This window comes from Stegostoma tigrinum, chromosome 16, assembly GCF_030684315.1.
Source record: "Stegostoma tigrinum isolate sSteTig4 chromosome 16, sSteTig4.hap1, whole genome shotgun sequence".
In the NCBI taxonomy this organism is placed as follows: domain Eukaryota; kingdom Metazoa; phylum Chordata; class Chondrichthyes; order Orectolobiformes; family Stegostomatidae; genus Stegostoma; species Stegostoma tigrinum.
The window spans coordinates 59,910,428-59,933,345 of record NC_081369.1 but is presented as its reverse complement, the minus strand read 5'-3'; the positions used below and the strand labels follow the sequence as shown (position 1 = coordinate 59,933,345).

At 41.2% G+C, this 22,918-nt stretch overlaps 1 protein-coding gene across 6 annotated transcripts in view; it reads left to right on the top strand.

The window, feature by feature from the left end:
- The window catches only part of LOC125460015 (cadherin-8), a 266,186-nt gene extending 255,508 nt beyond the window's left edge, over positions 1-10,678 (top strand). For all 6 annotated transcript variants that reach the window (XM_048547044.2, XM_048547045.1, XM_048547047.1 and 3 more), the window contains 2 exons: positions 4,316-4,567; positions 8,842-10,678. In XM_048547044.2, the coding sequence (XP_048403001.1) occupies positions 4,316-4,567; positions 8,842-9,335 (746 nt within the window). In that variant the 3' untranslated portion in view covers positions 9,336-10,678. The remainder of the gene's footprint in view (positions 1-4,315; positions 4,568-8,841) is intronic.
- The last annotated feature ends 12,240 nt before the right edge of the window (positions 10,679-22,918 follow it).

The following is a 22,918-nucleotide window of genomic DNA, read 5'->3' as shown; positions in this document are numbered from 1 at the left end:
ACTTTGTGATAGAGAACATCAGGAAACTTATTCACTTCAGTTGGAGGATTTCTTACTGATGGATTCTGGAATATTCTCCACAAATCTTTTCACATCCCTTTCTTCCTTTCCATTCCTTCAGGACTATCTTAAAGCAGAACCCTCTCATTGAAGAATTTGGTTGTCTCCTTGTGTGATTCGTTGTCATGTTTAGTTTTACAATGTTCCTGTCAATTTCTTTGATGTGCATCATTACATGAAAATTGCAGCATAAGTACAGCTATTGTTGAAACAAAGATTAGTGCAGATAGTTAGAACAATGTGTGGTGCTAAAGGAACACAACAGGCCAGGCAGCAACAGAGGAGCAGAAAAGTTGACGTTTCAGGGCGGGAGCCTTCTTCGGAAATGGAAGAGGGGAAAAAGCTGGGGAATAAATAGAGAGAGGGGGTTGAAGCCAGGCAAGGTAGGTGGGATGGTGATAGGTGAGTGCAGTTAGGAAGTGGTGGGGATTGGTCAGTGAGGTCGGAGGAGGGGATAGGTGAAGAGCAGATGGACAGGACGAGTCAGGTCAAGGAGGCAGGAATGAGAGGGAGGGTTGGACATGAGATGTGGCTGGGGGTGGGAAGATTTTAAAACTGGTGATTTCTGTGTTTAAAGCAATCAGGCTATCGGCTCCCAAGGAAGAATTTTTTCTTTCATTTTCTTTTCATTACCTTTTCATTCCATCTTCTCTCCCACCTATTTGACCCACCCATCTCACTGACCAATCCCCACCACTCCCTAACTGCACTCACCTATCACCATCCCACCTAACTTCCCCCAGCCCCACCACTCCTTTCTATTTTTTCCCCCTCTCCCTTCCCTCTCCCCATTTCTGAAGAAGGGTTCCAAACTCTCTGATGAAGGGTCTAGGCCCGAAACGTCAGCTTTTGTGCTCCTGAGATGTTGCTTGGCCTGCTGTGTTCATCCAGCTCCACACTGACTCCTGCATATGTAGTTCTTGCTATCCCTGAATGGGCTGAGGATCTGTTTTAAAGTCAATGAAAAAGAAAATGAGGCACAGTGTAAAATGAGCTGTTGACTCATTACCACTTTTACACACCATTGCCAAAGACCAATTTCACCTACTATTAATTTTTAAGTAGGCCAACACTGATTTTTTTTTTAAATAGCTGTGATAGCCGACACTATCAGTAAATTGTACACACTGGGTAGAAGCGTAAGGTAATAGAGATGAGCAAAAAAGGTGATAGGTTATCAAGCATTAGGACAGGAACAAAAGCTAAGGAAGCTCTCCTTCCATGTAAGTATATTCCAAGGTTGTGGAATAAAAACTTCCAATTAAATTAGTGAATTTGGATCGAAAAAAAAATCATCGTGGCGTCAAATCCTGAGGGAAACAAGTTAAAAAAAAGCATATATAGGAAGAATGAAAGCAAGTAGGAGAGTCACTTCTTTATCCAAAGACTAATAGAGTTGTGAAAAAAAAATCAGGATTGTGTAATGAAGCAGACGATGTAAATGGGTCAAGAAATAATTAGATGTAATCCAGAGCGGAAAGTGACTGAGAGATGAAGTCAGGATATAGAATAGGCAGAAATGAACTTTCAGCGAGGAATATGGTTGTTGGAAGTGTAAGTCAACTTGGCAAGTGGAACAGAATCAAGTGATATCAAATCAAAAGCTTGTTTGTGAATGAAAATCAGACAAAATGCAAAAGTGAGGCTACTGATTTGCTACTGTCCATTTTTGAGGTGAGGTAATGGCTCTGGAAGAGTTAATGTTTGAGCTGTGATGAGCACCGCCAACTCAGATGATGTGAATCATTTGAGATCTGACGCGACCTTCTGAAGGAGATACGTGGTTCTCTTTCAAACTCCTATTTGTCACATTTAATGTGTCTAAGGGTTAATGCATCTTGTTTAGATATTTTTGATTCGATCCATTCACATATTATGATATTGGAGCAGGTGGGATTTGAATCTGAGCCTTCTGGTTCAAAGGTAGGGACATTACCACTGTGCCACACCAGCCCTTGATGTAATTACTACATGGTTACTGAGATACTATAAACTGATGAAGGGTCTAGGCCTGAAACGTTAGCTTTCCTGCTCCTAAGATGCTGCTTGGCCTGCTGTGTCCATCCAGCTCCACATTTTGTTATCTCTACTATAAACTCCGTCTTGTTATGTAAGTCTCTTCTGCTGAGACCTGTGGTCCGTCATCTACCATGAGCTACAGAACAATCCCTTTGGGTTGCATCGGAAAGGGGCTTGGTGGCAGCCCCAGTGACAAGCCAACAGTGGCTGGTACGTGAGCATTACATGATATTATGACATCCTTTACTGAGAGATCCAGCTTCCTTACCTCAGGCATGAATGAACAATCACACTAAAGCATGTGCTAAACCCCAAAGCAATTCTTCAACATTGTCAGCAGAACTGGACCCGGCACCTTCTGAATCACCCAGAGCAGTGTTAGTCCTTGCATGTTTCCCCGCACAAAGTGTATTTTCCAAATAGACGGCGGCAGGTGGACTGACTAGAATGGAGAGATTCTGTGCGATTTGTTCCACATGATTGACTTTGAATCAAGTCAAAAACAAGCATGTTGGCCCTGTGTTTCAATTTAAAATATTTTACTCTGCGGAAAGCTACAGGTTTGAGAAAATTATTTTACAGGCGATTAGGATCTGCTTCAAGGGCACATTTAAAAGTTGGAAATCTCTCTGGGGGGAGTTTGTCGCTCCAGTTAAGGTAGGGGCCCTCCAACTGCTTTCAAGTTACCCAACTATAAACCGATGGCTGGCAGCCTGACAACAAACAAATTAGATTTTCTATTGAAAGCCAGATAAAAGGTTCGTTTTATCAGGTGGCTTCATTGTTAATCTGGTCACCCTCTAATCAGTTTTAGTGATAAAGGAACCAAATGTTTGACAGAAGGGAATACGACATGAACTGTCAAATGAGATACTCTACAGCTGAAGTTCCCTGTTCAATGGAATTCAATAAAACAATAAGAAAAAGTTTATTGCATGAGTTTCTTTTCCTCTCATTTTCATCTTTTGTATTTCAAAGATACTACTTTACATCACCCTCACTTATCAAAGTCCTAAAACCTGGAATTCCCTACCCAAGACTCTTCATCTTTCTATCTCCCTCTAAGGTGTAACTTAGAACATATCTCTGTGGGCACACAGTGCCTTAAGTGCAAGGCCTCAAAGCTGACATGTTGCACAATCAGATGTGCTGACTTTCTGCTAAGTTGCTAAAATGAGGCCACATCTGCCCTCTCAGAATATGTAAAAGATCCATTCACTGAAATTTGAAGAAGAGAAAATAATCTGAGAGTAAAGCGTCCATAAGATCATTAGAAATAGGAGCAGAAGGAGGCCCTTCAATCCTGTTCCACCATCCAATAGGATCATTACCGATCTGATGCTCCACACCTCTGCTTTCCCACCCTTTCCCCATAACCATTGATTCCCCAACTGATCAAGAATCTATCTAACTCTGCCTTAAATTTATACAAGAACTCGGCTCCCACAACTCTCAATGGAAAGAAGTTCCAAAGACGCTCAAGCCTCTGAGAGAAGAAATTCCTCTCAACTCAATTTTAAATTGTCACCTATGTTTTCTGAGTCTACGTCTCTTGAGGTTGCTCACTCAAGACAGAGATAGGGAGGAATTTCTTCCCTCAGAGAGTAGTGAATCCGGAATTCTTTATTTCAAAAGGCTGTCATTGAGGATTTCCAAGTATACAAGATAGACCGATTTTAAGTGTTATTGTTGAACAGGCAGGAAAATGGAGGTGAGATTTATCAGCTCAACCATGATCTCATTGAATGGCAGAGCAGAGTCTATGAGCTGAACTGTCTACTTCTGCACCTATGTCTTATGGCCGCATGGACTATGGAATTAGTCCCAGCATTCTGTCCTATATCAATCCCTAAATCCCAAACACAAAAACAGATCATCTGTTCATGATCACTTTGGTGTATAATTTGGCTACTTCATTTTTCACATTACAATGGTGACTGCACGTCATTTTGTTTGACTGTAAGCTGCTTTGGGACATGTGATGACCCTGAAAGGAGCTATGAAAATGCAAGCTTTTGTTTCTTTAATTGTCCTGATAGCTTCTTTTGTGTCTCGCTGTCAAATTCTGCCTTAACTTTTTCTTTTGCTAAATTCAGGGTGCTACATAAATGCAATTTGTTGTTAAATCCTTTTGACCATTTTCTGTAGCAACCAAACAATGAACGAAAAGCTTTCGGAGCGACAAAGTAAACAGGCACGGCGTGGATTTTAATATTTGCTTTTATCTCCCCTGCAGATAACTCGGTCAGTATCTTGGCCAGACACAGTGGATTCAGCAGGCAGAAACAAGACATTTACTTCCTGCCCATCATAATCTCGGACAGTGGGAATCCCCCCATGAGCAGCACCAACACACTCACCATCCGGGTCTGTGGCTGCAGCACTGATGGAACTGTACAGTCCTGTAACGTGGAAGCCTTTGTTCTGCCCATCGGGTTAAGCATGGGAGCTTTAATAGCTATCTTAGCCTGCATTATCCTTCTCTTAGGTAGGTCTGAATATGCAGAATGCCAATATGTCTGTTAATTTATATGTTACGGTGATACTGAATGACGTCAGATGTAACACGAGACGCTGAGTGCCCACATTTGGCCTTGTGAAAGAAACCAAACCTAACCTTGCCTACAGCCAAGATAATAAAATGTGAGGCTGGATGAACACAGCAGGCGTGCTCCTGAGATGCTGCTTGGCCTGCTGTGTTCATCCAGCCTCACATTTTATTATCTTGGAATTCTCCAGCATCTGCAGTTCCCATTATCTCTTGCCTACAGCCAGCTGTGAATCACATTGGAACTTCTTAACATCTTCCAGTTTCATATTTTGGGAAGTGACTCCATCCATTATATCTTTGTGGAATCCCTGATTGTGTGTTTTCCACTTACTGTACCTAACAGGGCTTGAGCCTATTCCCAAAGGGTGGGAAGGCAATGTTAAAGAAGAGACTGTTAGCTATGGCTCATTTAGTTACACACCTGCCACAGTATTTCTCAGCTTCTCAGTTCAAGCCCATTCCAAGACTGAAATACAAAAACCAAGTGCTCACCTAAGTGAGAGCCGTGTGATCTCATCTTTTGGATGGGGTGTTTAACAAAGGCTCCCATCTGTCTGCTTAACTGGATGTAAGACACTACATGGCACAAGAGGAAGGGAGTTATCCCCAAAGAATGGACCAATTTTTGTCCTGCAGACAAAAACAGACAAACTGCAAGATCTTTGTGACAATTCTGTTTGTCAGGTTTGCTATGTGCAAATCGGTTGCCACATTGTCTATATTGTAACAGGGGCCACACTCATAAAGCATTTAATTGGCCATACAAAGTCCATTGCACTAACTGACCAAGGATTCTCCAACAGCATCTTCTAAACCTCTGAGTTCAACCATCCAGAAAGACAGAGGCATCAGATGCACCAAGGTTAAGATCCTAGAATTCCCATTTAAGGCGCTGTGGCTCTACCTATGCCCCATGGACAAGAAGGTAGTGCACCACCATCTTCTCAAGGGCAACTGCAAAGACAGGCACGGGGGCTCGGTAGTTAGCACTGTTTCCTCATACCGCCAGAGACCTGGGTTCAATTCCAGCTTCAGGCGACTGTGTGGAGTTTGCATGTTCTCCCTGCGTCTGTGAGGGTTTCCGCTGGATGGTCGATTTCTACCCACAGTCCAAAGATGTGCAGGTTAGGTGGATTGGCTGGGCTAGAAATTGCATGGTTACAGGGATAGTCAGTGTGGAGTGCTCTTCGGAGGGTCAGGGCAGACTTGATGGGCTGAATGACCTCTTCCTGCACTGTAGAGATTTTATGGTTCTAACAAGGACATAAATGCTGACCGAGCCAGTGATGACCACGTCCCTTGAAGTAATATTCAAAATAAAAGTGCTTTGAGACATCTAATAGTTGTGAAATGGATTTTTTTGGTGATGTAAGGTGTAATACTTTTGCCCATTGGAGAATTTGAATGTTGAAATTGGTCAATGCATTGAGTGTAGGAGTTGGGAGGTCATATTGCGTTTGTACAGGACATTGGTTTGGCCACTATTGAGTATTGAGTGCAGTTCTGATCTCCTTGCTATAGGAAGGCTGTTATGAAACTTGACAGGATTCAGAAAAGATTTACAAAGACGTTGGAGGGTTTGAGCTACAGAGAGAGGCTGAATAGGCTGGGTTTAGTTTTCCTGGAGTGTTGGAGGCTGAGGGTTGACCTTATGAAGGTTTATAAAATCATGACCTTGGATAAATAAATGGATGATGATGGGATAGTGTGGGGGGATGGGCTTAGATTAGCTTACAGGTCGGCGCAACATCAAGGGCTGAAGGGCCTGTTCTGTGCTGTGTTGTTCAATGTTCTATGTTCTATGATAACCATGAGTAGGATAAATAGGTAAGATGTTTTCCCCAGGGTGGGGGAGTCCAAAATTAGAGGGCACGATTTAAGGTGAGATGGAAAGAAATTAACAGGAACCTAAGGGGCAACTTTTTCATACAGAGGGTGGTACGTGTATGGAATGAGCTGCCAGAGGAAGTGGTGAGGACTGGTATAATTATCATATTTAAAAGGCATCTGGATAGGTACGTGAATAGGAAGGGTTTAGAGGGATATGGACCAAATGCTGGCAAATGGGACTAGATTAATTTAGGATATCTGGTCAGCATGGTCTAATTGAACCGAAGGATCTATTTTTGTGCTCTGTAACTCTATGACTCTGATTAAATAAACAATGTAACTGTGGTTGTTTAGCAACAATAATTCAATGTATTGTTCAACACAGTTTTGCAGTTTGACAACCAAAAGATTTTGCTCAGTAGGTATGTGTGTGATAAACCATTCTGGTGGTTACATGTTACAGGGCAGGGTTACCCAATTTTGGGACCGTGATGAGAGTTTTCCTGATTGTTGGAATGTGTGCACAATTGAATAATGAATAAGAGCAAATAGGCTTGAGTTGTGATGTGTCCAACACTCCTCATGTCCATTTTCCTGCTCTTTCCCCAGAACCCTTAATTCCCCTACAGGTCAAGAATCTGTCTATCTTCGTCTTAAATTTACACTAGTAAATTTACTGTCCAATAGTTCTCTGGGTAAGGAGTTCCAAAGACACTCAACCATCTGAGAGAAGAAATTCTTCCTCATCTCAGTCATAACTTGGCACTCTTTATTCTGAGAGCCTGCCCGCTGGTCGTAGACGGCCCCGTTGGGGTAAAAAAATTCAGCATTTATCCTGCCAAGCCCCTGAAGAATCCTATGTGTTTCAATGAGATCATCTCTTGTTCTTCTGAACTCTATGGAGTAGAGTCACAATTTGTTTAATCTTTGCTCATAAGATAATCCTTGCGTTCCACAGATCATCCTAGTGAATCTTCTCTGAACTATCTCCACACAATAATATCTTTCCCAAATGAAGGACCAAAGCTGCTCCCACTGTGGTAAAACATACTGCTAACCTTAACATAAATGCAAAATTTGACATATGCTGTAAATCGATTAACAATAACTGCTGGAAATATTCAGTCAGGCAGTGCCCATGGAAAGAAATAAAGTTAATGTCTAGAGTGAACAACCTTTTATTAGAGGTAATAAAATGTGAGGCTGGATGAACACAGCAGGCCAAGCAGCATCTCAGGAGCACAAAAGCTGACGTTTCGGGCCTAGACCCTTCATCAGAGGCCTGCTGTGTTCATCCAGCCTCACATTTTATTATCTTGGAAGCTCTCTGATGAAGGGTCTAGGCCCGAAACGTCAGCTTTTGTGCTCCTGAGATGCTGCTTGGCCTGCTGTGTTCATCCAGCCTCACATTTTATTATCTTGGAATTCTCCAGCATCTGCAGTTCCCATTATCTCTGAACCTTTTATTAGAACTCACTGCCAACCTCAAGTGTCTAGGCCCTCAAATAGAAGAATGGGAGAATGCAAATATGTAGTAAGGAAAATGTCACTATGTGCAGTGTCACAACATGGACACTTGAATGATCACAGTACAATCTAAGAAGCTTTCATCCATCTGCTTGTTCCACAAACCTTTGTGTCCCATTTGACCCACTTCCTCAAAATCCATCCAATCATTCTTTCGGTTGGAGCATTGGATGCACTATGGGCATTACGCTCGGAGAGGGATGTGAAGACATTAGGAGAGTGCTGCAAAAAAACAAACATCAACAGAGTGACTTCAGAAGTGAGGAACTTCAATTATGAACAGAGGTTGTGGAAATTAGGGCTGTTGTCCTTGAATAGCCAAAGGCTGAAAGAAGGAATGATAGAGTTAATTTTTTATCATGAGGGATATGGACCGAGTGGTTAACACGAAACTGTTCCCATTCATAGCAAGGATAAAAAAATGAGAGGACATAGATTTAGAGTAATCTGTGAAAGAAGCAAAAATGACATGCAGAAAATTGTTTTCATGCAGCAAGTGTTGGGACTTGGAATGCATTACCTGACATTGTGATAGAGGCAAGTTTAATTGAATCCTTGAAAAGAGAATTAAACTGTATTCTGAAGAAGTGTCAAATGTTAAGAGTAGAATGGCACTGTGAATTGTTCATTCGGCAAGTCTGTGCAGAGATTGACAATTGTATGATTCTGTGAAGCTCCTCTATTCTATCTGCGTCCATTACATTTTAAACAGAACATTCTCATGAACATCCTCAGGACAGGAGTGATAAAACAAAGAATGATGTTTGTGTGGGGAAAGGAAACAGAACCAAACCAGCAAATGGCTTGGTGTGTCACTTTCCAAAATTAATCACTGTTATGTGTTTTGTTCACAGTTATTGTGGTACTCTTTGTAACTTTAAGAAGGCACAAAAATGAGCCTCTTATTATCAAAGATGATGAAGATGTGAGAGAAAACATCATTCGTTACGATGACGAAGGTGGTGGAGAAGAGGACACAGAAGCATTCGATATCGCTACTTTACAGAACCCTGATGGTTTCAATGGATTCCTGCCACGGAAAGATATCAAACCTGACCTGCAGTATGTACCCAGGCAAAGCCTTCCTCCTGTCCCGAATGGAGTTGATGTGGATGAGTTTATTAATGTAAGGCTTCACGATGCCGACATCGATCCCACTGCCCCTCCCTATGATTCCATCCAGATCTATGGATATGAAGGAAGAGGATCAACAGCTGGCTCACTGAGCTCACTAGAAACAACATCAACAGATTCAGAGCAGAACTTTGACTACCTCAAGGAATGGGGCCCACGTTTTAAAAAACTCGGGGATATGTATGCAGTTGGGGAAACTGACAGAGAAACTTGACTCCAAATTGGAATTACCAGTTGTCCAACATATTAAAGAACAGTGGTGTATAATTATAGGGTTGCCAATTATTAACAATGGATAAGCTGGCCAGTATTTTTAGATGCAGTCAACATTAGCTCCTTTCATCCTTGAAGTCCAGCTTATTGTAATATTGAACTTAAAAAAATGCAGATTGTATGAGTGTTTTACTCTTGTGGGGTGTGGATTATGTGGATTGTTTAGGCAGGTTTTCATTTCCTGGTTCTTGTATAGACTTAACATTCAAGTGGAGGACACTTGCTGGGATCTTACAGTGCTTCCTATGTGGTTCCGTAGACTTTGGCTTTTCTCTGATTGCAGACCAACATCTGACTGAGCCAAAGTGAAGCAATATCAATATGTTTGTCATGGAACTGATGAACGTAGCCAAAGGAAATGAAGGGGATAGCTGTGACAGGACATCATAAAGCTTTGAAAACCAATACCAGCTCCTTCCCCCTGCAGTAATATTAGCTGAGGTGTAATCGAGTGTTTCTTTGTGATTGGTGGTCACACAAGTAGACACCTTGTACTCGAAATAGAGTGCCCTTAGGCTTCATAATATGCTCATGCTCCATGTCCATTCCAGTCTTAAGAAATGTGTCTAAAAGTAGGTGGCAAGTAAAGTTGACAGAAATAGAATATCAACTCAGGTACAGGCTTCAAGGATCCAATACAAACACAACTAACACAATCAAATCTTCCCTGGGTCTTTAAAAAAAAACCTTAAATGCTAACAAAATACCTGAGCCACTCTTGAAGGGAACTTGCCAGAAGAGTAGGCAGTTTGAAATGTATGGCAATGGGTCATTTTAGGTTGAGTCCAGCACTTGCATGCACGGGTCTCCTGCCTCATCATCAAAGAGCTAAGAACAAGAGCTGGAATGGGACTGAGATCATGTGAATATTGGAATCCTAAACCTTTAGATACACGCTCATTACACAGTACAGTAGCGGTGTTAAACATGTGCTTATTGTGCTTCACTGTGTAATTTAAACAAAAAAAATGAAAATGGTTTTAAAAAAATGTTTTTTTTGTTATGTATATATAGATTTACTGTTTACTTTTGTGGCATTTTCTTTTTGGAAAAATGTACTTTGGCTTTGCACGATAGCTCTTGCACACAAATTTGATGATAACAGCACTGAAAGCTATGTGCATTGCCAATTTTTAATCCAAAATATTACATTTCAGAGTAGATATTGTATATTACAATAGTCTGACGCACACAGGAAGAGCCCTTATTAATTTTATACGTTGCTTTAATGCTATTTACTTGTATGTTTGAATTATTTTACTCCATGTATTGTACATCAGAGGATCCCCCTGTATTGTTTCCTACTTTGTGAAATATATTTTTATAAATATTGCAGATTATGTTTCCATTTTTTTTCTACTAGGAAGGGTTGGTGACAGCTTTTCCATTTCTTTAGAAAACATTAGCTTTCCTGCTTCTCAGATGCTGCTTGACCTGTGTTCATCCAGCTCTGCACCTTGTTATCCTTTAAAGAATGAAGGTCTTTTCTGTACTAGAATTATCTAGGGTAAAACCAAACTTGTACTCCGATAAGTATTCTTTCCTTCTATCTTTCCTAGCCTATGGAGTCCCTCAAACAGCTTTGTAGTGATTTTTCCCTTTTTTTTTGTCCTGTGGTATAGCAATTATTCAGCCCCTCTTCTCCTTTCCTCTCAAAATATAAATGAAGGTTTCACATCGTAAAGCATTCTAAGATACTTCACAGGGACATAACTTAAAAACCGAAAGAATTGCGGATGCTGTAAATCAGGAACCAAAAAAAAACAGAAGTTGCTGGAAAAGTTCAGCAGGTCTGGCAGGATCTGTGAAGAAAAAAATCAGAGTTAATTTTTCAGGCCCAGTGACTCTTCCTCAGAACTTTTCTGAGGAAAGGTCGCCAGACCCGAAATGTTAACTCTCATCTTTTCTTCACAGGTGCTGCCAGGCCTGCTGAGCTTTTACAGAAACTTCTGTTTTCATACCCTAACAAAGTTGGACAGGGAACAAAGTAGGGAGGTATCAGTAAAGGAGACAGGATGGAGGCTCTAAGGATGAGGACACTGAGGTTAAAAGCAGAGATGTTAAGACAACCTTCCTGAACTTAGATCATACTCAGGCAAAGGCAGTGTTGGGTAATTAAAATCAGGAATTAACCATTTAGTCATGAAGAAATGTAAATATCTTGGATGAATGCAAGGTAGGTGGAGACACAGAAGATGGTTCATGTGTGGAATGAACTTCCTGAAGAAGTGAAGGATATGGGCACACTTATAACATTTAAAAGACATTTATACAAATACACAAATATGAAAGATTTGGTGGGATATGGGCCAGGTGCAAGCAGGTGGGACTAATTTCGTTTGTGATTATGTTCAGCATGAAAACAGTAGGTTTACAAGAAGGAGAGGCGGTGGCGGGCGTGGTGGGAGGGAGTTGGGGAGTAGAAGAGGTGGACAGTGGAGAGTCGGGAATTGTGGGTGGTGGGGAACAGTTGGCAATTGGGAGAGGGGGCGGGAGGGAGTTGGTGAGTGGCAGAGGATGCGGGGGTAAGTTCGGGAGTGGATGAGAGAAGAGCAGGTGGGAAGTTGAGGAAGCAGGAGGCTTGGCAATAGGGTATGTAATCTAGTGAGACTGCTAGCGATTACAGTGTCAGAGAAAAGGAGGGTTAGTGAGGGAGATGTCAGTGAATTGAAGGGTCAGATATAGGAAGGGTCAAATTGCAGATGGAACTTTGCATTGTGGCAAGCCTAGTGCTAGTCGACATTTCGTTTGATGGGAAGGTGACAGCTGGAGTACTGGGAACAGTTTGAGCCCCTTATCTAAGGAAAGACATATTGGCATTAGAGACAGACAATAGAAGGTTCACTGGGCTGATCCTGGGTATGGAGTGATTGTCAGATGAGGAGAGCTTGATTCAAATGAAATTTAGGATTTAGAAGAATGAAAGGCAACCTAATTGAAATATTTAAGATTTCTAGAGCACTGGACAGAGTGGATGTTAAAACGTTGTTTCCGCTTGTAGGAGAGTCTAAGACTAGACAGCATAATTTCAGACTGAGGATCCCACATTTAAGTCAGACATGAGGAGGAATTTCTTCTCTTAGAGAACAGTTAATCTGTGGAATTCTTTACCACAATGGGCAGTCAAGGCCGAGAGAGAGAGAGAGAGATTTTTAATCAGTATGGAAATCAAGGGTTAAAGGGAAGAAAGTAGATGAGTGGAATGGAGAATTATTAGATCAGCCATCATCTCATTGAATGTAAGAGCAGGCTTGATGGGCTGAATGGCCTACTTGTACTCTTATGTCCTGTGGTCTTATCATGTGACAAATGAGGGCTCTGTCACCTTCCTACTTCCAGCATGACTAAGTCCAGGGCATGAATACCTTTGACTCCCTAATATGACCCTTAATTAATGCCCTTAAGTGGACGATTAATTTAGAAATTGTCAATAAACAGCAAAGTACACTAAAGCTTGTAAATGACCTGGGCTGAAGCTTCATCTTGCAGTGTAGAAAATGAGTTAGGCCAGGATGACAACTTGTGAGCTATAGTGGTTTTCTTTCTTAGAAGAACATCTTTCCAATGCTGCTAATACTGACTGAGTGCTGATCAAATAACACATCATACAGAGAGTGCAGCAGTCAAAACCTGACATGTTAGCTTTTATTTTTATTAAGCCATGGGGTATGGGCATCACTGACAAGCAGGATCAATGAGTTTTATTCAGTTGTCATTGCCAGTCATGAACTGCCCTTCAGAAGGTGATGATGAGCTGCTTTCTTGAACTGCTACGGTCTGTGTGCTTTAGTTAGACCCACAATGCCTTGCAAGAAAGAATTCCAAGATTTTGACCCACCACCACTGAAGATGTTATGATATATTCCTAAATCAGGGTGGTGAGTGGGTTAGAGGTGATCTTGTAGCTGGCAGCGTTCCCATGTATCTGCTGCCGTTGTGCTTTTGGATGGAATTGGTCATGGGTTGGAAGGTGTTGTCTAAGAAGCTTTGATGAATGTCTGTTTGCAGTCACCACAGGAGAGTGCCCTCTTTCAAAGTGGTTCAGTGCCTGATTGGTAGATCTGATGTTGAAAAGGGTGGTGGCCTATCATAGCCAACCTGTTCCCTTGCTGCTGATCTGTTTCCCCCTTGATACAGACCATCTACATATCATCTCTCACCTGGCCCCTTGTTGAGTTTGAGGCCTTGTCTCGGTGGCATACTCACATCTGCCTGAGTGCGACAGAGCTGCTAGCCTCTGACAGGACATCTGCCTAAAGTTCTTGGTTGCAGGGGAAGCCCATGATTAGCCTGTGAAATGTTGGTGTGGCTTAAATCGCTGTGAGGGTTCTTAATAGAGTTCTCACTGACTCTCTCTTGGCAAACAAGACTTCTGCTGTCTCCTTAATATTCTGCTTTTGGTAGACAGGAGCAATGAGTGGGAGGGATAGTTAGCCGGAGGAAAGAAAAGGTAAGTTATTCAGACTTCTACTTAGCGAGTTGTTAAACACGAGTAATTGTAGTGTTGGTGTAGTGTACTAAATACTAATTTATTTATCTTTCATAATTATCTTTTGTTTTTCACATTTCAAGATGCCCCTTTAGAAGAAACAAGTTACAATGAAACTATAGTATTTGAAAATTCTATTTGTGACCCAATTATAATCTTCAATTACAATTGACCCCACAATGTTTCCACTGAATAAGACTGTTACGAATGCTCAGCACACTCAGAAAATCTGACTGATTAATCAACTTTTAATTCATTCATTTAGTACTGAAGGTATAGCCCAATGGGATTATTAATGTCTTTGAGTGAAAAAAACCCAAAATAGAAATTTGAGTTAAAACCCAGGCTTAAGTTTCAAAGAACTAATGAGCTGCAGATGCTGGACATAAGAAACAAAGCTGAAATTTTTAGAAAAACTCAAGCAGGTCAAATAACATTTGTGCAGAGAAAGCATGATTAATGTTTCAGGTCCAGTGTCCCTTCTTCAGAACTGATTGTAACTGGGAAAATGTTGGTATGTATGCTGAAGGTGGAGTCGGAGGTGGGGGTAGGGGAAGGAATAAACAATAGAGATGGAGCCCAGAGAGAAAGAAAAATAGTTGTGCCAAGAAATAGGTAAAGGTCAGCCTGGGAGAATGAATAGCTTCCAATGGGGATCATTAGTAGCCGAACATGAGTTGTTTGTGGTAGCAATCCAAATGATGACATGGTCTGCTGTTTTCGGATTGGGGGAAGGACATGAGAGGGGGAGTTCAGTCCTTAAAATTGTTGAAATTGACAATGAATCCAGAAGGCTTTAGAATTCCCAATTGGAAAATGAGCTGTCCTTCAAGCTTGTGGTGTGCTTCACTGGAGCACTGTAGTAAGCCTGAGACAGGGAACACAGTGGTGTGTTAAAATGGCAGGCAACTGGAAGGTTAAGGATATTTTTGTGGACAAAATGTAGGTGTTCTGTGAAGCAGTCACTCAGTCTGGCTTCATCTCTATTGTAGAGGAGACCACATTGTGAACAGCGAATGCGGTAGACTACTTTGATTGATGTGCAGGTATATTGCTGCTTCAATGGAAGGTGTGTCAGGGGCCTTGGTTAGTGAGGATGGAGGGAGCATTACATCTTCTGTGGTTGCAGGAAAGTTGCCATGGAGCTGTGAGAGGTGTTGGGAATGGATCAAGATGTTCCAGAAGGAACAGTTGCTGCACAATGCGAATAAGGGAGGGGAGGGAAAATGTGACGGGTGATGGCATCATACTGGAGATAGTGGAAATGGTGGCTAATGATCCTCTGGATGTCCATATTGGTGGAATTGTGATGCTGTTGAGTTTTCCAGCAATTTCTGATTTTGTTTCTGATTTCCTACATCTGCAGTTCTTTGGTAAATAGATAAAAAGGCGTAGCGCTGGATGAATACAGTAGGCCAGGCAGCATCAGAGGAGCAGGAAAGCTGATGTTTTGGGTCTGAACCCTTCTTCAGTTTTTCTGAAGAAGGGTCCAGACGCGGAACGTCAGCTTTCCTGTTCCACAGATGCTGCCTGGCCTGCTGTGTTCATCCAGCACTACGCCTTTTTATCTCAGATTCTCCAGCATTGGCAGTCCCTACTGTCTTTGAGTGCAGCTCTTTGGTCGTCTGTTGTGTGGCCCAGTGACCCTTCCTCAGAACCCAATCTAAGATTTCCAAGTTTGCACTGAAGGTGAGCTGCACAGTTGTAGGTGCCACCTTCAGATGGCTTCAGAAAACAAGGCTCAACCTACTCTCTCAGGTGAACATCAATGCCCTCATGGCACCATTTCAGGAGTGGAATGAATCCTCAACCAGCATCATTACAGACAACTGATCTGACTATTGGCTTATTGTTGTTTTTAGTTTCTCGTTTTCTGCAAAATATTGGCTGCATTTCTGACATTAAAACAATTGCAATACACTTTGCTCATTTTTCTGAAGAAGTATCCGGACCCCAAATGTCAACTTTCCTTCTCATTTGATGCTGCCTGGCCTGCTGTGTGCCTCCACCTCCACACCGTGTAAACACTTTGCTCATTTGATGCCCTGCATCATGTCAACCAGATATCCTAACTTAATTTTGTCCCATTTGCCAGCATTTGTCCTATATTCTTCTAAATACTTCCTACTCATACACCCATCCAGATGCCTTTCAAGTGCTGTAATTTTACCAGCCTCCACCACTTCCTCTGGCAGCTCATTCCAAGCACATGCCACCCTCTGTGTGAAACCTTTGCTCTTTAGGTCACTTTTACATCTTTCCCCTCTCACCTTAAATCTATTCCCTGTAGTTTTAGACTTCTCTATCCTGGGGAAAAGATCTGAGCTATTCACTTTATCATGCAAAGTGCTAAATAAATGCAAGTAACTGATAATTAATAAAAAAAAATAGAAAATAAATCACTGGAAGCCCAGTAATAAAATTGAAAATAATAGCTTTGCAGTAAGTAGGTGTAACCCAATGTTGCAATTGCAACATTAAATTTTCAGAGTTACAGCACCCTCTTGACAAGTTTGTTACTGATGAAGTTCTCCATGTTTTATTTCAGTTACAAAAGACATATCCTATTTTACATCACCATAAATTTATTGGAGTGCTGATTGTTTGAGTCACATTCAATATTGCATTGATTTCAGATTTTCCAAATCTCTTCCAACGTTTTTGTTCCTGCCTCAAAATCTTTGTTCTCTTAGCAAAGCTTCCTGAAGCTCCTTGAAACATCTTTAACAAACTTAATCCCTGTTTATTACATTCTAACGCCTTCTCATTTTTGTCAATTTTACCAATCACAGGAATAGAGCTCATTTCTTTCAAGCACTGGGGAAGAAATTGAATCAGGGAGCCTAAATACCAAACAATTCATAAGGACTAAGGAACTCTCATCTGTTTAACTCACAAATCTTACTTCCTGACATTCGTCACCATGATACCTGGCAGCATACATCCCATTTGTCTCATTTTTGAAGTGGGAAATCATTGACACAGTATTTACTTTACCTTTATAAACTTTACAAGTATGCAAAGATTTTTTTTTGATTGTCATTCATTTCAAATTACTGGGTGTAAGACCTCAATCAGGTTTCTCATGAAGCAAGCTGTTATCTCATGAAATGTATTCCTCACTAGTATGGCAGTAACTGTCACGTTCAAAAATAAAACTTGATGTTTACTCACAGGGAGAAAGGAGAACAATGCATAGGGCCATGGGAAAAGTGGTGTGGGATTAATTGATGAGTTGACCCAAGAGCCAGCAGAAACAGCCTGAGAGGAATGGCTTTCTTCTTTATACATTATTGTTTGCTTGTCTGATTTCCACTCATCATTTTGGATGGTGCAGTTTCAGTATGATCACCACCTTGACATTTGTTTTAATTGAGAGAATGAGTTCTTCAATTCAACCTATAATTTGAACATCTTCTTTCAAGCTTAAGCTATTCTCTAACTTTGGCATGTTGGAAAACAAAATGGTCCAAAGTGGGAAGCTTCGCTATTGTTTTCCATTATTCGCGTGTATCCATCCTTCATGTTTTTCTCTATTTTATTGCTGCTTTGTATTATTTAACTGGCATCACTGTCAGTCCTCCCTTGGCAATGTTTAACTCCATCCCCCACATTAATACCTCGGTATTCATTTCTTTCCTATGGAGTATAATTTCCTTTTGTTAAAGTGTCAAATGAAGTTTTCAGCAAGTTACTTCAAGTTGAATGACAAACCTACTCACTAAGGCATTGTGCAAACTTACATAAAAATGCAACCTGGCTCCTAATGGATCCGTACCTTAACCTGTAATGCCACCTAGCATCGGATCGACAAATAGAGGCTTTCACCTTTGCTATTTTTTGGTAAAGAAAATAATTGAAAGGTAGACATCCATGACGCTGGACAGCACCAACATAAAAGGCAGGTCAAAAGACACTGTTTGCTTGAGAAGTATCAGATTTTAAGACCCTGGATATTAGAGGAAAACAGCAACAATTCAAATATGTCAAAACCATTACGCAGTCATACTTACAGCATCAATCACAATTTTTCACTTTGAGATGAAACTGCAGTGTTTTGCATTCTGACACAGCCCCTTTTAAAAGTACTTAAGGAACTGTTCAAACAAAATTAGTGCTTAAAAGAATTCGGGTACTCGACACCTTCCACTTAGTCCTGTAAAGGTCAGGAGTCACTCAACACCAGGTTATAGTCCAACAGGTTTATTTGAAATCTTAAGCTTTTGGAGCGTTGCTCCTTCATTCGGTGTTGTGGACTCCAAAAGCTTGTGATTTCAAATAAACCTGTTGGACTGTATCCTGTGTGACTTCTGACCTTGTCCACCCCAGTTCAACACTGGCACCTTCACATCATCAGTCCTCTGAAGGATCGTGTTTTAATTCAGTAATTCATATGCAACAATATTCCCTTGCAAATATATGCATTGATTTTTCATTCTTGGGACATTTTTCAAATTTTACAGTGTAAATTGAACCATGCTTCCAAATCATAAGAGCCTTAAGATTAGTAATGATTTTTTTTAGCATAATCTATTTCACTGAACGCTTAAGGAGCAGTTGACTTCCAATCTAAAAACAATCAAGTTCTTAAAGGGACACTACATTAAATAAGAGAAATTTTGGCCCGCATCTATGCATTTGTTATTATATCTCAGCTTGACAATGCCAGTATCTTTAAATTTGATCGTGGTCTTGTTTGGGCTGGTTTTGAAAGTAACAATATGATACAAATGTAACAGTTCCAGTTTTACCTCTTTTCAGGTGCTGGATAGGGTTGCGCTAATGAGTGTCCCACTTCCATTAGTCCATGATACGAGAAAGAGGCAAATAGTCTTACAAATTGAGCAATCCTAATTAGACTTGCCCATTCAGAAAAAAAATCCTGTGATCTGCATTTGGCCATCACTAGAAGGTTTCAATTCTTTGTTGGACCCTCAATGAGTTAGATTAACCTCTTCCTTGAGTCCCAAAGATTAGGAGAGAGGTGATTCCAAAGTAGGGTCTGTGGTCAGACTGATAGCTCAGCGAGTTAACAAATCTGATGTGGAATTTTCTTGGCCTCTGCATGATTTGGGAAGTTTGGTAGGGGAATGTGGGGGCTGTGCAGGGATTATCAATGAGGGGACATGTTGGGAGCATCTTGCTGGTGCAGATTCCCAAGGAGGTACAGTCAATGGATCACAGCCCCCACCATGGAAGCAAGCACAAACTCCAACAATTGCTGCCCCACTTAGGGACTAGTAGAAGGACCATCAGCACTTTCATGTTGGAATAAAGGGATCCTAATGTGTGGGAGAACTACCAGCTCGTTGGAGATGGTCCCTCTGCAGCACGCTAGGGTCGTCAACAGGGGCAGATTCCTCACAGCCACAAAGAGGGGGTCTGCAGGTAACAAAGATGGACTTCACAGCAAATTAACCTCAACTAGCCTTCCTAGTCAGGCTCCCCCACCACTCCAAGACACGTATCTGCCTGCCCGCTCCAATTTACTAGTTTAGACTGAGGGCAGCTTGATGTCTCTAAACTGCTGAGCAGCACTCACCTCCTCTTGTTGGGATTGCAGAAGCTTCAGAGCAACCATGCCCGTAGTCACACTTGCAACATCAAGAGGTCCACCATCTTTACATCCAGCACCATGGCGACATGATTGTGGGATACCTCTGGAAATATTACCCTGTTTATTTCACTGTCAGCACGAGGGGTCAAAATGTCATTTGACATTGGGGTTCACAGTGCCATCTCCTGGAACCTGAAAGCAATGTGTGAAAATTTTTTTTATTCCTTTATTTCCTCTTAGCCCAGGCGGCACTGTAAAACATTTATTCATGAAAGTATGGGGGATGTATGCATTAAGAAAATGGCATTCAATTCTAATCATTGTTCCACTTCTTTTCCAGGTGGCAATTTTCCAATTGCCTATTATTTCCAATTGAAAAGTTACACATCTACTTACCCCACTACCTATCCAGTCTTGTACATATAGTTCAAATTGCAGCTTAGTACACATGGCGATATTATTCAATCGTATAACTACATTGTTTACATCTTCTGTCACCTTACATCTTCTATCTGTTGGTGGGCAGTTTATGATTTCAGAAAACTTATACTGTTTAGTTCTCCTTTCAATGAGAATGTGGTTGTTTTGATCTTTTTGAAACTGCTTTCTCTCCATTTTTCCACGACAGCACTATTTTCTCTCCACAGTTCTGTTTCTCTAAGTTTTCTTTTGGGTGCATCTGAATCATTGCCAAAAACCCTCTGGCATCTCCATTCCAGGATCTCATCATCAACTTTCGAAAATTTTGAAAGCTCCTCTTTTGGACTGTGGATATTACAGGCAAGGCCACTATTTATTACCTTTTCCTGGTTGTTTTCAGCAGTTAGAGTCTTTTGATAATGTTGGCTGGCCCAGGATTTGAGCCAATTATTGTGTGACCCCTAAAAGATAAGTGAGCAAAATGCAGGGAGAGGAGGTGTTGTTGTCAGTAGACTATAGTCGAAGCATCACCGTGAAATGCAGTCCTATTGCAATCTGTGCTATCTCACCCATGCAGCAAGGTTCATTGAATCTCTGGACTGAGGAGGTTATTATAGCCCTAACTGAAGGAGCTAACTCAGTGAACAATGTCCATCTATTTCCAACTTGTGCAGTGTCTTCCAAGACCAATTTTCTTTTACAGCCACTTTTGCCTGCTGTTTACGTCTAAAGTTTAAAGTTGCTAGAGTCTCCACCAGAACCACATGGCTGCTCTCTCATTAGAAAGAGGGAGATGACTGATGATAGTTTAACCTGAGGGTCACCACGCCTCAAGTGAGTGGAGAGGTTGAGAAGGAGAATCCTTCACAGGAACTTCAGCCAGTTCAGGAATTGACCCAACACTGTTGGTATCACTCTGCACAGCAAACTAGCCATCTGAGCTAAGAGATTCTCCCTACCCACCTCTGAAGTCCACACTGCAGAGTCTTAAATGGCACCATTGGATTAAGAGACTAGGACATCAGTTTTTCAGTGTCGGGTAAAAGCTGATATTCTACCAGAAAGAACCCTAAGAACCTTCCAAGTACTGTGACAAAATCTTTTATGTTTACTTGAGAAGAGAGAGATGGGACATTCAATTAATAAATTGAGTGAGAGATGAACACCTTGGACAGTACAACAAACCATTCAGGGCTGGAAACGTTAGGCTGGATGATGACCCCAATTGTCTAAGGTGGGAATCAAACTGTAAACTATAAGATTCAAAGTCAATAAATGTTTTATTAAGATAGTCTCAGGAGGAGTCCATTTTAAACCTTTAAGAAGTTTCTGCCATTCAATGAGGTCATGGCTGATCTGTGATCTAACTCCATATGCCTGTTTTTAGCTCTTTTTCGTTAATACCTTGGGTGAACAGTGATCTATCAATCTCAGAATTAAATTTAACAGTTGGTCTAACATCAATTGCCATTTGTGGAGGAGAGTTCCACTCATTTCCCACATTTGCCTGTGGGTGTGTTTCCTAATTTCACCCCTGAAAGGTCTGGCTCTGATTTTTGGAACAAGTTTCCGAGTCCTTGACTCCCCAATCAGCAGAAATAGTTTATCTCTATTTTCACAATCTCTTCAGCTTAGTATCTTGGAAGCTTCACAGAACTGCAGAATTGTTATAGTGTATAAGGAAGCTACTCACTCCATTGTGACTGCATTAGACCTCGAAGCAATTCAGCTTAGTGCCAATCTCCTGCCTTTATCCCACATTCCTGTATATTGTTTTCATTTAAATAATCATCCAATGCCCCTCATGAATATTTCAAATTGATTCTGCCCCTACCACACTTCCGTACCCTGACTGTTCTCTGTGTGAAAAAAATCCCGATTTCTCATTTGATCCTTTTGCAAAACATTTTAAAACTGTGCCCTTTGGCTCTTGATTCATTTATTAAGTGGGAACAATTTCTCCTGTTTTATCTTCATGAGTTTGAAAGCCTTTGTCGAATTTTAGCTTTCTGCTCTTTAAGGAAAGCAATCCTCATTTTTCCAAGTAAAAATCAAAAGAACTGCAGATCCTTCAGATCAGAAATAAAAACAGAAATTGCAAGAAAAGCTCAGAAGACCTGGCAGTATCTTTGGAGAGAAATCAGACCAACCAACTCAAAAAGCTCAGAGAAATGGTCACCTGACCCAAAATGTTAATTCTATTTCTCTCCACAGATGCTGCCAGGCCTGCTGAGCTTTTACAGCAATTTCTGTTTTTGGTCTCAACTTTCACAATATTTCTTTGTTGCTAACTGTCTCATTCCTGGAATAATTCTTGTAAACTCTTTGCACTCACTCCAATACGTTCACTTTCTTCTGATAGTGTGGTTCCCAGTAATGCATGCTGCACACCAGATGAGGTCAAATAACTGACTTATAGAAGTGTATCATAATGTCCCAGCTCTTGTAATCTATTTCTTCCTTGATGAAATATAGTGTACTGTGTACTTTATTAGCAACTTCTTTATCTGTCCCGTAAACATAGATATATGCGCATATACTATACAGTCATGGAGCCATAAAGATGTACAGAACTGAAACAGACCCTTTGGTCCATCTCAGATATAACACAGCGTGGAAATGGAGGAATACAGTGAGTCAGACCGCATCACAGGAGCAGGAAAGTTGATGTTTCGGGACGGGACCCTTCTTCAGAAAATCAACCCTGACCAAAAATGTCAGCTTTCCTGCTCCTCTGATGCTGCCTGGCCTGCTGTGTTCCTCCAGCTCCAGACTATGTTGTCTCTGACTCTAACATCAGCAGTTCTTGCTATTTCTGAGTGAATTATATTCCCACTGCGAAACCTCTTCTCGGGATGCCCCTTGAAGAAGGACTACTCTCTCTTTGGTTCACCTCGTCACTTTTGCCAGCATTTGGCCCATATCCCTCTAAACTCATTCTGTTCATACACTCATCCCGATACTTTTTAAATGTTGTAACTGTAAGTAGGTTTCCCTGATCCAGCACACCATTCTGAATAGTTCCCTTTAGTTTATACTGTTTCTTCAATGTGAATCA